A 17,412-nucleotide genomic window follows, 5' to 3' on the forward strand; every position below is an offset into this window, starting at 1 on the left:
TTTTTCCCATTCAGCATTTTGAATATATCATACCACTCCCTTCTGGCTTGCCAAGTTACTGTTGAGAAATCTCCAGCCAGCTTTATGAGTTTTTCTTGTGGGTTAAGGGCTTCTTTTGTCTTGCTGCTTTTAAGATTTTGTTGTTCATCGCTATATTTTGCTAGCTTAATTACAATGTCTTGGTGTAGGCCTGCTTTTGTTGATTTTGATGGGTGTTCTCTGTGCCTCTTGAATCTGGATGTCTGTTTCTTCCCCTACTTTAGGAAAATTTTCAGCTATTACTTCTTGAAATAAAAATTTCCCCCTTTTCTCTCTCTTCTTCTTCTGGGACTCCTATAATACAAATGTTATCCCTAAGCCTGTTCTCTTGTTACATGATTCTTTTTTCCCTCTCTTTTGTTCAGCTTATTTTCCATTATTTTGTCTTCTAGGTCACTAATTTGTTCCTCTGCTTCTTCCATTCCACTGTTCATTGCATCAAGCCTGTTTCCAGTCTCATTTATTTCATTCTTTATCTCTGATTCTTTTTAACTCATTTATCTCCTTGGCAAGGGTCTCACTGATGTCTTCTATTCTCTTCTCAAGCTCAGTGAATATCCTAATGATTGTTGCTTTAAATTTTCCATCAGGCATGTTACTTATATCTGTTTTGCTGAGATTTATGGCTGTGGCCTCATCTTGTTCTTCCATTTGGAATAAATTCCTCCATATTGTCATTTTTGTCTAAGTCTCTGCCTTCTTCTCTGTGTTAGAGAATCCAGTTATGTCTCTTGCTCCATCCTTGATGTGACCTCTTCTCTCCCTTTAGTTGTGGAGTTTATTCTGTCAGTCTTCAGGTCTATTTCTCCAGTATTTAGGATGATTTTATGGTTGTCTATTTGTGTTCATGGGATAAAATATGCCTAGGGTCCTCCTACTCTACTGTTACCTTCTTCCTCCTTTCTAGATTGTTTATCTTGCTGGAACTTACCAGAAACCTTCCTGGTTTCTGATAATTTAGCCTGTCCTGGGACAGGATGTCTGTTTAGCTAGGGAATGCTCCTCCCACATGCACCTTCTAGCTCAGGCTCTTGGATGCCTTTTTTGGCATCAAATAGAATGATTCTCTGGTATTTTCTTCATTCTATTGATACAATGCATTGTGTTTACTGATATTTTCTGTTGAACCACCCTTTCATTTCTTGGATAAATCCCACAGTCATGGTGTATAATCTTTTTAAGAAGTTATGGTAATCGGTTTGCTAGCATTTTGTTGAGTATTTATGCATCTATATTAATAAGAGATGTTGGCCCATCATTTTCTTTTCTAGTAGTATCAGGGTAATACTGCCCTCATAAAATGAGTTTGGAAATGTTCTTTCATCTGCTATTTTTTTGGAAGATTTTTGAGATGTATTGATGTTAATTCTTTAAATATTTGATAGAATTCACCATTGAAGCCATCTGATGTTAGATTTCTCTTGGTTGAGAGATTTTTAAGTACTCATTCAATCTCTGGTTATAGATATATGGAGATTTTCTATTTCTTCTTGAGTGAGTTTAGGTAATTTATTTCTAGCAATTTCTCTGTTTCATCTGGGTTATCAAATTTGTTGGCATATGACTGTTCATAGTATTCTATTATAATCCTATTTCTGTAGTGAATCCCACTTTCACTTCTAATGTTGGTTATTTGTGTTTTCTTTCTTTTTTAGGAGGTTAGTCTAGGTAAAGATCAATTCTCTTGATCTTTCAAAGGATGAATTTTTGATTTCATAGATTCTATCTATTTTTCTGTTCTCCATTTCATTTATATCTGCTTTAAACATAATTATTTCCTTCTTTGAGTTTAGCTTTCTAGTTTTCTCGTTCCTCAAAGTATAATGTTAGGTAATTGAATTGAGTTCTTCTTTTTTAATGTTACCATTTCAGCTATAAATTTCCCTCTGCTGGCTATTTTCACTGCATTTTATAAGATTTATGTTGTATTTTTGTTTTCATTCCAGGTATTTTATTTTATTTATTTTATTTTTTTTTTAATGTTTATTTATTTTTGAGACAGAGAGAGATAGAGCATGAACGGGGTGGGTCAGAGAGAAAGGGAGACACAGAATCTGAAACAGGCTCCAGGCTCTGAGCTGTCAGCACAGAGCCCGACGCGGGGCTCGAACCCACAAACTGCGAGATCGTGACCTGAGCTGAAGTCGGACACTTAGCCGACTGAGCCACCCAGGCGCCCCTCAAGGTATTTTATAATTTCCCTTGTGATTTCTTCTTTGACCTATTAGTTACTTTAATAGTGTGTTTTTTAAAGAAATCCACATTTGATGCAGGTTTACTGTGCAATTACTGCCCATTTTCAAGTTAGAGGTTAGAGCCATAATGGTGGGCAATGCGGACTGTGCACACAAACCACGCTTGCACGCATGCACACACACACGAGGGTATTGTTTAATTTCCACTTATTTGTGAATTCTCCAGTTTTCCTTCGATTATTAACTTCTAGTTTCATTCCATTGTGTTCATAGAAGATACTTTCTATGTTGTAGTAAAGGAAATTTTGTGTGCTTGTGGTGGGAATGTAAATTGTATATTAATATGGTGTAGTGACTTTTCCCAAAAATTTCTGAGGCTATTTCTTATGTGTGGTCCCTGAAATTTCTTTTACTTAGCATGTATTAAGCTATTTTTTGACATGAATTTCTTTGAATAACAGGAACTAAAAACTGAGATACTACCCCTTCCAGCCTTGGCAGATTGGCTCTATTTTCAGGCTCACCTTCAATACTTGGCTAGACTTACACCAAGCCTAGGAATCAGCCCAAGGTGAAAATCTTACGGTCTTAGGTCTTTTCTGTGTATGCATCTCATCCTGAATGTGCACTTGGCTTTCTAAATTTCCCAAGATACAGGAATGATTTGGAATGCATCAGTTTCCCAATAAAACTTTGTCCCTGGCTTTTCCTCTCTGGCTTTAGGCAGTTTATGTCTCAGTGTAATCTTCTGCTCCAGGTATCTGGGAGTTGTTTGTCTAACTTCTAATGTTTTCCAGTAATGCCCACTGCTTTTCCATCCTGGGTGAGTTCCAGATTAGGTGAAACAGAGACAGGAGTCTTGTATCAGTCCTTCAGAAAGCCTCAGACAAGTTAGAAAAGATCCACACAATAATTTGTGAATAACATCTGCTCTGCTCCCTCCAGAACCTTGGACCAGGGTCCCATGCTAGGAATGCAGGTTGTCTTCTTAAAGAATGCTACCCTGCTGGGGAGCGAGTGGGTAAAAAGCAAGAAAACAATGCCACAAAGCTTTCCTAATATTTTTAAGTGACCTCTTTCTTGATTCAGTATTCACTTTGTTGCTGTAAACATTTGATTGTTTTTGTAGATTTCTGACAAAGTCATTTCTGACAGTTTCTGCTTATTTTTAAATGTTTCGGGGTAGGGAATGGAAGCTTTGAGTTGCCTATTGTGCTCTTTTCCTCAACTCATAAAGTGTTCTTGTTTCTTGATATTGTTAGTGGCTGTTGATAACCTGCTTAGGACCATTAATTTGTAAGGGGCTGCAAAACAGTCATACCCTAATTCTGTCATTCCTTCTTCATTTAGTAGCTGATACAGCTTTATAAGGAGGAACTTCTTTTAATTTATTATTTGGTTACTAAGATGTACAGTTCATTGAGAAAAGACAGGACACATGCTTGATTCTTTCTCTTTATCAATTTTCAAAATAATGAGTTGGATCCCTAGAATTTTCCAAAGATCACCAATTAGATTTTGCCTTTGGTGTTTTAAATAATGTGAACATGGATTTAAATATACGTGATATTGATGGACATTTAGGCTCTTTCCATAATTTGACTATTGTTGAAAGTGCTGCTGTAAACATTGGGGTACAAGTGCCCCTATGCATCAACACTCCTGTACCCCTTGGGTAAATTCCTAGCAGTGCTATTGCTGGGTCATAGGGTAGATCTATTTTTAATTTTTTGAGGAACCTCCACACTGTTTTCCAGAGCGGCTGCACCAGTTTGTATTCCCACCAACAGCCATAAGAGACTCTTAAAAACTGAGAACAATCTGAGGGTTGATGGGGGGTGGGAGGGAGGGGAGGGTGGGTGATGGGTATTGAGGAGGGCACCTGTTGGGATGAGCACTGGGTGTTGTATAGAAACCAATTTGACAATAAATTTCATATAAACAAACAAACAAACAAACAAACAAACTTGATGTGTTTTTTCTTTTGCAGTTGCCATCCTTATTATTAGCCACACTGTCTCATCTTTGGCTAGTAGGAAACTCTTCAAATTTATTTATAAGTCCTTTTGATATGACTCTAATAGTTTGCAATAGCTTTTTTCTATCTGATTTGACAAAGTATATCCATGCCAACCAACTGTGAACATTTTCTGCCCCAGACATGGAATCAGCTATTTCTCCACAGAGCTCTGGTATTTGAAGACTACACATTAGGCATTATGGGTGTTGACTGATACTGGTCTCATTATTATTTCTAGACCTTTACAGTAGACAGAACTAGAAAATGTACTCAACTCACTAGTTGGTTGCGCAGTTAAGACAAAATATGTCATGATTTTGTTTTTATATTTTCAATTAAAATTCACAACTACAGAGTTTTGACATAGGAGATAAAGACAGAAGAGAGGTTTTTTTTCCACTGCAAAAATCCTGGCTCTGAAGACCCTGGAGATGATATAATCAGAATATTACATAGTAATTTGTTTGCTTTCACTCACCACATATAAGAACAGTTTCAGAATAATCACATTAACCTTTCTATGAACAATATTACTATAAACAGTTAAGGTTTGTTTGTTTGTTTTGCAGTGATTTTATCTTTTGAATATGCCCACAAAGGATGTATGAATTATTATACTTTAAAATCACTGGTGATATTTATTTCTGTGTGGTTATACTACCAACTGGATAGATATATTTTAGGTTCATTTATTTTGATGCTTAAGGATTGCTTTCTTTAAATAAACATTTAATTTTGTAAATTATTTTCATGGTTCAATAGTCAAATACACAAAAGAACATATAGTTAAAGAAGTTTAGTTTTTATTTTTGTTCCCTGCATCCTATTCCTTCTCGCCCACTGTAGGTAACTTTTTAATTGATTATACGATGTATTTTTCCAGTTTGTTTTATAATATAAGCAGATATGTGTGTATTTCAAAGAGAGAAAGAGTCATGTTCCCCTTTCTTAGATAAAAAGTGGTACAACTACCTTTCAGAGTAATTTGACAATACCTAATTTATTAAAAATATATTATACCCTCTGACCTATGTGTTGGGTGCACAAGGAGACATGCTCTAAGATGTTTATTGGAGCTATTATAAATAATGTGACAGTGAAGATAAAAACGTGTGTATCTTTTCACGTTAGTGTTTTGTATTATTTGGATAAATACTCAGAAGTGGAACAGCTAGATCTATGTGGCAAATCTATTCTTAATTAAAAAAACAAAACTTCCACGCTGTTTTCCTAGCAGCTGCACCAATTTAAGTTCCCAACAACAGTGCATGAGGGTTCCCCTTCTCTCCACTTCCTCTCCAATAGTTATTTCTTGTCTTTTTGATAATAGCCATTCTAACAGGTGTGAGGTGATATTTTGTTCTGGTTTTTATATGCATTTCCCTAATAATTAGCAGTGGTGAACTTCTTTTCATATGCTTGTTGGCCATCTGTATGTCTTCTTTGGAAAAATGTCTATTCAGATCCTCTGCCCTTTCTTTAATCAGATTTTTTTAATTGTTGAGTGGTATGAGTTCTTTCTATATTTTGGATATTAATCCCTTATCAGATATATGCAAATATCTCCTCCCATTGAGTAGGTTGCCTTTTTGTTTTAATGATGGCTTCTTTTACCATGCAAACATTTTTTAGTATGATGTCCCATTTGTTTATTTTTGCTTTTGTTCTCCTTGCCTTTGGAGTCAGATCCAGAAACACCTCACTAAGACCAGTGTCTTAGTGCCTTAAGAGCTTACTGCCTATGTTTTCTTCTAGGAATTTTATGGTTTCAGGTCTACATTCAAATCTTTAATGCATTTTGAGTTAATTTTTGTGTATGGTTTAAGTTACTGATCTAGTTTCATCCTTTTGCATGTGGCTGTCCAGTTTTCTCAGCACCATTTGTTGAAATAGCTGTCCTTTATCCTTTGTATGTTCTTGACTCCTTTACCATAAATTAATTGTCTGTATACAATTGTCTGTGTGGGTTTCTTTCTGGGCTCTCAGTTCCGTTCAGTTGATCTGTGTGTCTATTTTTGTGCCAAATACTGTTTTGATTATTATATAGCTTTGTAGTATAGTTTGAAATCTGGGAGTATGATACCTCCAGATTTGTTATTCTTTTTCTAAAGACTGTCCTGGCTTATTTCACTTAGCATAACACTCTCCAGTTCCATCCACGTTGCTACAAAGGGCCATATTTTATTCTTTCTCATTGCCATGTAGTACTCCATTGTGTATATAAACCACAATTTCTTTTTTTTTCTTTAATTTTCTTTTTTTTATATATATATGAAATTTATTGACAAATTGGTTTCCATACAACACCCAGTGCTCATCCCAAAAGGTGCCCTCTTCAATACCCATCACCCACCCTCCCCTCCCTCCCACCCCCCATCAACCCTCAGTTTGTTCTCAGTTTTTAACAGTCTCTTATGCTTTGGCTCTCTCCCACTCTAACCTCTTTTTTTTTTTTTTCCTTCCCCTCCCCCATGGGTTCCTGTTAAGTTTCTCAGGATCCACATAAGAGTGAAACCATATGGTATCTGTCTTTCTCTGTATGGCTTATTTCACTTAGCATTACACTCTCCAGTTCCATCCACGTTGCTACAAAAGGCCATATTTCATTTTTTCTCATTGCTACGTAGTATTCCATTGTGTATATAAACCACAATTTCTTTATCCATTCATCAGTTGATGGACATTTAGGCTCTTTCCATCATTTGGCTATTGTTGAGAGTGCTGCTATAAACATTGGGGTACAAGTGCCCCTATGCATCAGTACTCCTGAAATAAGCCATACAGAGAAAGACAGATACCATATGTTTTCACTCTTATGTGGATCCTGAAAAACTTAACAGGAACCCATGGGGGAGGGGAAGAAAAAAAAAAAAGAGGTTAGAGTGGGAGAGAGCCAAAGCATAAGAGACTCTTAAAAACTGAGAACAAACTGAGGGTTGAGGGGGGGTGGGAGGGAGGGGAGGGTGGGGGATGGATATTGAGGAGGGCACCTTTTGGGATGAGCACTGGGTGTTGTATGGAAACCAATTTGGCAATAAATTTCATATATTGAAAAAAAAATAAAGACTGTCCTGGCTATTCAGGATCTTTAGTGGATCCATACAAACCTTGGAATTACTTGTTCTAGTTCTATGGAAAATGCCATTAAAATTTTGATGGGGATTGCATGGAATCTGTAGATTGCTTTGGGTAGCATTGACATTTTAACAATATTAATTCTTCCAGTCTGTGAACACATAATATTTTTCCATTTGTTTGTATCATCTTCATTTTTTTCATCACTGTCTTATAGTTTTCAGTATACAGGTCTTTTACCACCTTCATTAAATTTATTTTTAGGTATTTCATTCTTTTTGGTGCAATTGTGAATGTGATTACTTTCTTAATTTCTCTTTATGATAGTTGTTAGTGTATAGAAGAATATGATAGTTGTTAGTGTATAGAAGAAATACTACACATCTCTGTATATTTATTTTGTATCCTGCATCTTTACTGAATTTGTTTTTTAGCTCTAACAGGTTTTTTTAAGTGGAAACTTTGGGAATATATATATCATGTCATCTACACATAGTGACAGTTTTACTTCTTTTCCAATTTGGATGCCTTTTTTTTCTTGCCTTATTGCTATGGTTAGGACTTACAATATTCTATTGAATAAAAGTGGTAAGAGAGGGCATCCTGGTCTTGTTCCTGATCTTATAGAAAATGCTTTTCAGTTTTTCACTGTTGAGTATGACAATAACAGTATTACTGAGATCACAAAATACTACAGGTAGCTCTTACACACTTTTTAAAAAAGTCTATTTTATACTTGCTAGTGAGTGAAAAATACCCTGTTCTTTTCTAGCCATGTAGATCTTACACCAAGGTGGAGTTAGTAGATGCAAGGGGGGAAGAGGCAAAGAAAATAGCTCCTCTCCCTCCCAAATGCTTCCATACACCCCTGCCCATCACTTTTATTTATAGAATGAGAAATGCTCAGAGTAGATTTTGTGAGGAAACAAAATCACCATGCCTATATCCATACATTTATAATGTGGTTGTTTTCTTATTTTTGTTTGTTTGTTTGTTTGTTTGCCTCACAACCAAAATGTGGTCTTTTCCTGAAATTTCTCCCCATTAAAACATGATTCTGTTCTCACCAGAAATTAGGGTAAAATGAATCATTAAAATAAGTTACAACATATAATCATACACACACACACAATTTAGCTAGGTAATTAACCTGTATCTTTGTTGTGCATTAGGCTTAAAAACATGTGTTTCATATGGTAATTTTAGTAGTATTCAAACTAAAAAGAATTCCAGTTCATAATTTTCCATCATATCTTTAGAAAAACCTGAACTATGTCTCCTAATTATTGCCTTTGAAATCTTGCTTTTCACAACCAGTGACTGCCAATATCTCTTGTATTGAATTCATACCCATTTGTAATAATTGTGAACATATAATTGGAGTAGGTAGTTACAATCCCAAGTTACGATAAAAACAAAGTGGGATTTTTCAGAGGAATTTTTCAAATAAAAATTTGTATCTTACCAGTCCTTGATATCAACACTCAAAACAAGCATAGAAAATATTCTGACTTATTTCTGTCAGGGTCAGTCATAGGATTTTTTTTCTGTAAAGCAGATGTAATTATTTAATTTTTAAAATTTGGAATAGCCTATAATTTGTTCTTTGCATGCTGTATTTTAGAACAAATAAGTCAGGAATGCTCACTATATCTTGAATATTGTAATAGCTACTTAACTGCTATTCTAATTATGTATTTGTATAAGTTTAGGGAAAGGAGATTTATTTTAGAAAATAAAAATATTAAGTCATTATACAGTTCTCAGTTTAGTCCTATTAACTGAATTTTCCTGTTGGCTTTGATTGATTCCTTTTTTTTTTTTCATGTGCAGTTAAATTTTTTATCCTTTTGTTATCAAGCATTATTATAGGAAGTTAAGTGTGTTCATCATCTGAATTTTGAAATAAAAAACTCTTTTGTAATATTGCAGTATTTTGAATTCTTGGTGAGTAACTACATATTCAATTTCATCTTCTCTTACAACGCAGTCTAGTATTTTACCTCATAATAAATTTTTGGTAAGTCTCTGGCTAGGTTTTGAAAAGCTTAAGAAAGTAGTCTGGGAATAGGGTATGTTTCAAAAGCAGAAATGATATATTTACCACATTGAAATCTTTCTGTTAGAACCCCCTTCGGCCTCAGCAAGGTTTTTTATGCTAGAATAATAATGAACACCAAGGCATAGGCCACCTGCAAGGAAGCAATTCAGCAACCTTGGTAAACTCTGAAACCGAGTTGCTATCAGCTTGTCTGAGCTACCAGAACTGATAACAAGACAGTCTTGTTCCAGACCTTTTTTTTTTCTGATTCTGCCATATGTCTTCAGGTCCCAGGGTGTATTATTCAATTAAAATTTTATTTTACCAAAGTCCTCAGCACAGTATCTGGAATATATATAATAAGTGCTCAGTAATTATTTGCTGAATCAATGGATGTCATAATGTGTAGGGGAGAAATTATATTCTGCCTTAAAAATTAAATGTGTTAGATAAATTGTACATAAGTGGTAAACTGACTTGATGATAGAAAACAAACAAGAATTTAAGGGGTCTTGTGGGTGATGGGCATTGAGGAGGGCACCCATTGGGATGAGCATTGGGTGTTGTGTGGAAACCAATTTGACAATAAATTTCATTAAAAAAAAAATTGAAGGGGTCTGTCATCTGAGTTTAGTTCCCTCTTTGATTTCCATGTTATTTATATCTAAAAGGAGTGTCATATGTAATAAATTGTCTTCATGAAGCAGAGTTATATCCATGAAAAAGACTGTATTTTGTATTTGTTCAAGCTGCTTTTAGCAAAGATTAACAAAATTTTATTTTAAGCTTAAATTCCACCAATAGTGAGTGGTGGTCCCATATCTAACAGTTTTGAATTTGACTTAACTTGAATTTGTCACTGAATATAAAAGAAATATTTGTTTATTTAAGAAAGTTTAGAAAATACAGAAAAAGTATAAGGAAGGTAATTACAAATCTTCATAATCCAAGCAACAGAGAAAATAATATCAGTGTTTAATATTTTGCAGTAAAAGTTTATTTTGAAAATGAATTTAGTTTTCACTGTAATAACAATTATCTCTTGGACATTCAATTTATATTTTATAAGTGGTTTGATTGTTAAAGTTGACTAAACTATTCCTCCTTAATCTGTGCTTTTTTGTACTGAACGACTTAATTTGTTTGATTTATAAATAAGGTCCATTGTGTCTGTCTCATTGTGTCTTTAACAGGTCGAGAAAGCACAAGCGCTGGTGTCCAAGGGAAAGCGAGAAAAACTATAAGCGATAGATGGGAAAGTCCTCTGTGGAGAGAGAAAAAGTTTGGCTTAATAGATCACTTGCATTATAGCTGTGTTCATCCTGAAAGTATTCCACGGAAATTTATTTTCGAGCAGAGAAAGTTTCTCACTGAGCAGTTTAATTCTCAGCCTGCAAAATACATACCACCAGAGGGAAGGCCTCCAAAACTTGAGGACTTTAAAAGCGCCCGAAGCCTTGGACATTTCGAAGTAACCATCCTAGGTAAGTCAAGTGTTATTTTCTTTGAAAATTATTAATTTAATATATTTTCAATATAGATGATACTATTTTGCTTTAAGAAATTATGCTCCCCCCTCCAAAAGAAATAATGTCCAAGGAACGCTCCTGCTTGGCTCAAACCAAAGGAATGGAGCACTGACTCTGGAATACATTAAGCTCTGTGGGCTTTTAAACATTGGCAAGTCCTAGGAAAGTATTTGGGCAGAAGAGAATGGGAACCAAGGGAACTTTCCTCACCCCTGACAACCTGACTACTTCTAAAACTGATTTTGTTCTTCTTTAGCCACCACTTTCTTGCTCATGTTTTCTGTCTCTTTCTTGGTGTATCTGAACTATTGAAAGGTAAAATGTAAGTTAAAGAAAAAAGGTACCAATCATACTAATCTAGAGAGGCTTCTATGAACAGAGATCTGTTTAGCCCCTGAAGAAAATAAAATTCTCAACTAACTCAGGTTGTAACAGAAAGAAGCTACTTAAAAAACTTCCCTGGTCTGTAAGGGAAAATAAACTGATTTTTCTCAGGAAGTTCAAAACTGAGAAGTAGCTATAAAACTTACAGAAATTTAAAAGGCAACACTTTTTTTTTTTAAGAGAACAAACTGATGGTTACCACAGAGAAGGTGGGTGAGGGGAATGGATTAAATAGGTAACAGGGATTAAGGAGGACATTTGTTTTGATGAGCACTGAGTGTTGTACAGAAGTGTCAAATCGCTATGTTATACCCCTGAAACTGGTATTACACTGTATGTTCACTAACTTGAATTTATATAAAAACTTTTTAAAAAGTCAACACATTCTTAAAGTTACATTTAATTTTACATTTGTTTCCGATGAATGAAAAATGTACACACACAAAAAAAATTCCTAAATAAAATCTTAGCCAAAATAAGCTATTCTCATAGTTAACAACAAAAAAAATTTATTTGTATTTGTATCTTAAGGGAAGGTCATGTTACCTTAAAATAAAAGAATGAGGAAAAGTCATTAGTAAATTAATGGCTGAAAGAAAATTCATTTCAAAGATTTTTGTATCTACAGCACTGGAATGCATTACCTTGACCTTTATCAAGATTCTTCCTCCTTTTTACTCTCTCCCACTCTCTTCTCTGCCTCCTCACACATAAGTATGTGCATACATGTGATTGTGCATGTGTGAATAATCTATGAAAAGTAATGAATTTCCGCTGACTCTGTTAGACATGTCAGACCTAAGTTTCAAATTTTTTTTTTTTACTAGACTGCATTACTTGGTCTCTTTGTGTCACTTAAAAGCAAGAATCAAATGTGAAGAGGGCAAATTTGTCATTCTGCCCAGTCATCTCTAATCTATATTAGAATTATGCTGTTTTATATCCTACCCATTTTCATGCTGTTTTATATCCTACCTGTTTTCAAGGACTTACGGTGGTTTACAGGGATAAAATACAAGGAAAAATAAGCCACAGATGGATAAAACAAAACAATGTTTAAAAGGAAACAGAAAAAGTATGTTTTATTAGGTACTTGCAAACAACTAAATTACCATTTGGCAGTAATTTTTTGTGAGCTTTCTGGAAAGAAGAAATAAAGGGGATTCCTGATAAGGTATTTAACTTTAAAGTTAAAAGAAGTTTGGATATCATTTAGTCCTACCCCCTGGCTAGATAAAACCCAGGCCATGATTAGAAATCATGTCTCCTGAGTCTCTAAACGTATCTTCTATTTCAGAGAAAACAAACACTCATATATAGGAAGCCTGTTATTTTTTTCCTCTATCAAAACTCAAGTCTGAATTTACCATATGAAGTTCTTGTGTAAATAGCACAGAATAACAAATGTATGGATATTTGCAACTATAGTTTTCCTTTTTAAAATGTGGAATTGCTCTTCAGATAATTGAGTCTTACATCAACCTTATAATATATAATCAGTATAATAGTCAAATCTTAGTAAGACATTTCTGTAAAGGAGTATATTTTCGCCTTAATTATTACGTAATCCAAGAATTTAGCTCTCTAATGCTTTAACTTAATACAGAAATGAAATCTAGAGAACTAATATAAATGATAGTGATTCACTGATTCTTATGGAATCTTGGTAGGAGGAGGTAACCTATCAAAATCATCTGAGGGGAGACCTTACCACACTCCTTAAAATTCTGGCATACTCCAGAGAAGCAGCCCATCCAGTCTCCCTTACCTACCTAAGGGAGACTCACAGCTACACTAGCGCCAATGACAACAGTGTGTCCAGCTTGTGAAGTATGCAACAGTGGAATTAAGATTGAGAAATACTTCTCTCCTAATAGCACTGGAAGTATACATATTCCCAGATTTTGGTTAAAATAACTGGTGAATATCAGATATGAAGGTGGTGAATTGATTATACCTTTTGTAAAAGTATGAAACCAAAGTTGTGTTATGAGACCAAATGGCCTGTCCATTTTAAGCATGGCATGAGCAATGGACTCAGAAGAGAGGATTACATCTCTTAATACTGTACTATTTGTTAAAAGATAAGATCCTAAAACCAAAAGATAACCTTAAGTGTGTTCTGTACAAGGGAATAAATTTGTCCTGTAAAGGGCCAAGTAGTAAATGTTTGAGGCTTTGCAGGTCATACAGCATCTGTCTGAACTACTTAGTTCTGCTGTTTTAGAGTGAAATCAGCCATAGACAATATATAAATGAATGTGCATGCTCTTTGGGGATAAATATTTATAGACACTGAAATTTGAATTGCATATAATTTTCACGTATCACAAAATATTCTGTTGATTTTTTTCAACCATTTAAGATTAAAAACAAAACATTCTGAGCTCATGGGTTGTACAAAGCCTGGTGCAAGCAAGATTTGACCCCCCAGGTTATAATTTGCTGACCCCTGTTCTAGACCTCTGTGAGTAATTGAAGTTTGTAATGTATAATTGAGGACACATGGGACCCTGTCACTACCATCCTGGCTTTGTTTGAGTCATACATCCCTAAGTCCAAATGGCAATAAGGGAACCAGTAGTTATCTCTGAATTGTTCTATCCTGTAATGGCCCCTCACATAATAACCAAGAAAGTGTTCTACATGTCTTCATTTATGTGACCAGGCCATCCTCTGGATATTAAAATTGTAACCTTCTATCAGTAGGTAAAACATTTTGGATAGTTATTTTCAGCAGTGGTGATAAACTGCACTGAAGTGTCTTCTCTTTCAACCAGTAGCATGTATTTGTAAAGTTTTGCACAGCAAAGGGTTTAGTTCCTAGATTTGAAATCATGCTTTTATAGGTGTGAAGCTGTTTGGCACATGTCAGGATCAAACCAGCAAACCTGGCCTCGTTAGCTTCATGTATTAACCCACTTTTAAAAAACTGGTTTTTCTATAACAGGACTGAACCATGAGATAGCAATCGATGTTGCATTCCTGCCCATGTATTCTCCAGAAGATCTCCGTACATCTCAAATCGACACATTACTAACCTGCATGAACTACAGCTGTGTGTATCCACAGGAAACACCTGGCAATGACAGACTGCCAAGAGCACTTGCAGGTAAGAGCATCTCAGTATTCCTTTCACCCCAAAAACAAAATTAATATTGTAAACAGTTCCAATCTTAAGATGTTACCATGTAACCAGTTACAGCCTTAACATTTAATATAATTTAAAGGGTTATTTGGCAAAGGTACCCCAAGACTTATATATGAGAGTATTTTTTTTATTTTTTTAAATTTTTTAATGTTTTTTTTTTTATTTTTGAGAGAGAGAGAGCAAGAGCATGAGCAAGGTAGGGGCAGAAAGAGAGAGGGACACACAGAATCCAAAGCAGGCTTCAGGCTCTGAGCTGTCAGCACAGAGCCCAACGCGGGGCTAGAACTCATGAACACAAGATCATGACCTGAGCCAAAGTTGAACGCTTAACTGTTCAACTGGGTGACTGTTGAACTGGGTGACTGTCAACTGGGTGACTGAGCCACCCAGATTCCCCATATTTTTTTAAATTTTTTTAATGTTTATTCATTTTTGAGAGAGAGAGAGTCAGAACATGAGCAGAGGAGGGGCAGAGAGAGACACACAGAATCTGAAGCAGGATCCAGGCACCAAACTATCAGCACAGAGCCTGATGTAGGTCTCGAACTCACAGACCACGAGATCATGACCTGAGCCAACGTTGAACACTTAACTGACTGAGCCACCCAGGAGCCCCAAGAATATATTTTTAAATAAAATTATATAAATTAATGGTTTTTATTCCAGGCATACATTAAGAATTTTCTCTTATACTAGATTTCTAAATGTAAGTGTTCATTAGATTTAAGTGGTATGAACATGGAGCAGTACAAATTCAGCTCTTATTTTAACTCAGGTGAGATGATTTGTCCTTTCACCTAAAATTGCCTGAAATTTTAATACCTCCATAGCATAATATAGTGTGGTTGTTTTTTCTTATAAATGTTTAGTTATTCATGTGCTATGCAATAGATTCCTTGAGGACTGCTAGGAGCTTATGTAATCCCAATAGTGAAACCCTTCAACCAACCAATTGTTTAGGCTGCTACATAACAAACTGAACTTTAAATTACTTCTCTATTCCTGTGAAATTATGTGTCCAGTTATAATTATCTACTTCCTGTTGTCATTTGTACTTCCTAAGCATGTAGTAAAGTTGCTAGCAGTTTTCACTGAGCTTACAAGGATATTACATTTAAAAGAGCTTCTAAGACAGCCATTATTATCTGGGGATTTTGCGGTGGGTCTTTGTAAGCTGATGAAACTCTTGAGTGTATATTGTTTTTCAACAAGTCTTATGAGCTATGCCTTTTGATGAAGTAACTCTTGGCAATAATGGTTACTGCAAACTGAGCTTGAATATCTGATTTGACAAGAGTCTTATTTTTTTTTCAGTTCATTTTTAGAAATAGTTTATTAGTTGACTTGCAGTATTACTTCCTACAATGCAGCTCTTTAGATTTCCAGAAATTCCAGATTTCTTAATTAGTGCCCTAATACATGGTTTAAATATTTATATACTCATTTTCTTACTTCATACAACATCTACTTCCATTAAATTTCTTCTGCTATATGTATGTTATTATTGGCATGAAATATCAAGGCAAAATTCTCAGCTACTTACTAGTTGCTAGTGCCAGTTTTTCTCCAGAAGTTACTAACATGGTCAAATGAAAAAACCTGGTACCCTTCTGCCAAAGCAGTTAATACTTGAGACATGAAGGGCAAGAAAATCAAAAGCAATCTAACTAAAAAAAAATGAAAAATAAAAAAATGGGGCACCTGGGTGGCTCAGTTGGTTAAGTGTCCAACTCTTGATATTGGCTAGGTCGTGATCTCACAGTTTGTGAGTTCAAGCCCTGTGTCGGGTCTGTGCTAACAGCACAGAGCTTGCTTGGAATTCTGTCTCTCCCACTTTCTCTCTGCCCCTCTCCTGCTCTCTCTCTCAAAAAATAAATAAAAAATAAAAAAATAGAATTTTGATATTTAAAAAAAAAGAAATCTGATTTGTTTCAAGTAGAATATGTCATGTTTTTCATGACAATGAATTATTAATAATAATAGTATCCATTTAGCTCTGTGCCAAGCATTGTGCCTGGGCATTTTACATAAGTTACAAATAATCCTACTAAGAGCCTTGAAAGGTAAACATTATTATCCCCTATTTATAGATGGCTAGAATGAAAAACAGAGAGATTCACCAGCATGGGTAACAGCTATCATTTCAGCTCAGATCTGTCAGATTCAAAATATTTTTGTTCTTTCCATAACTCCAAACTGAAAGATAAAAATAAGTACAGAATAATTAAATGCTAATAGTATAACATTTGTATCACCTTTTAAACATTTCTATAGCCTGTTTTCTTTTTTACTATACAAGCTATATATGATCACAATTCAAAAATTCAAACAGCACACAAAGTTATAGGGTAAAAGTGAAAGTTCCCCTCCCTGCCTAGGCAGGCCCATCCCCTGCTGCCAGCTCACTCATCTCCTCTCTAGAGATAATCAGTATTCTTTGAATTCTTTAAAATATTATTTTTGCATATAACAGTATATATTTCTCCCACCCCACACTTTTTTTAAAGTCAGTATAGCTAGCAGAGTGTTCTATGAGTTTCAAGTGTACAATATAGTGATTCAACTATCCCCTACATCACCTGGTGCTCCTCATGACACGTTCACTCGTTAATCTCCCATCACCTATTTCACCCATCCCCCCAACCACTTCCCCTCTGGTAACCATCATTTTGTTTTTTGTAGTTAAAAGAGTCTGTTTCTTGGCCTGTCTCTTTTTTTCCTTTGCTCCTTTGCTTTGGTTCTTAAATTCCACATATGAGTGGAATCGTATGATATTTGTCTTTCTCTGACTGATTTATTTCACTTAGCATTTTACTCTCTAGCTCCATCCATGTCGTTGCACATGGCAAGATTTCATTCTTTTTTTACGACTCAGTAATATTCCATTGTACATATATACCACATCTTTATCCATTCATCTATCCATGGACACTTGGGCTGCTTCCATAATTTGGCTAGTGTAAATAATGCTGCAGTAA

General features: G+C 35.1%; 1 protein-coding gene across 2 annotated transcripts in view; it reads left to right on the top strand.

Annotated features, from left to right (window-relative positions):
- Window positions 1-17,412, top strand: part of RADX (RPA1 related single stranded DNA binding protein, X-linked) — an 86,669-nt gene that overhangs the window by 60,643 nt on the left and 8,614 nt on the right. For both annotated transcript variants that reach the window (XM_047082084.1, XM_047082085.1), the window contains 2 exons: window positions 10,564-10,854; window positions 14,234-14,395. In XM_047082084.1, the coding sequence (XP_046938040.1) occupies window positions 10,564-10,854; window positions 14,234-14,395 (453 nt within the window). The remainder of the gene's footprint in view (window positions 1-10,563; window positions 10,855-14,233; window positions 14,396-17,412) is intronic.

Source organism: Lynx rufus, unplaced genomic scaffold, assembly GCF_022079265.1.
Source record: "Lynx rufus isolate CCGP_SWC_20201006 ecotype Redwood Valley unplaced genomic scaffold, mLynRuf1.p SCAF_19, whole genome shotgun sequence".
NCBI classification, from domain to species: Eukaryota; Metazoa; Chordata; class Mammalia; order Carnivora; family Felidae; genus Lynx; species Lynx rufus.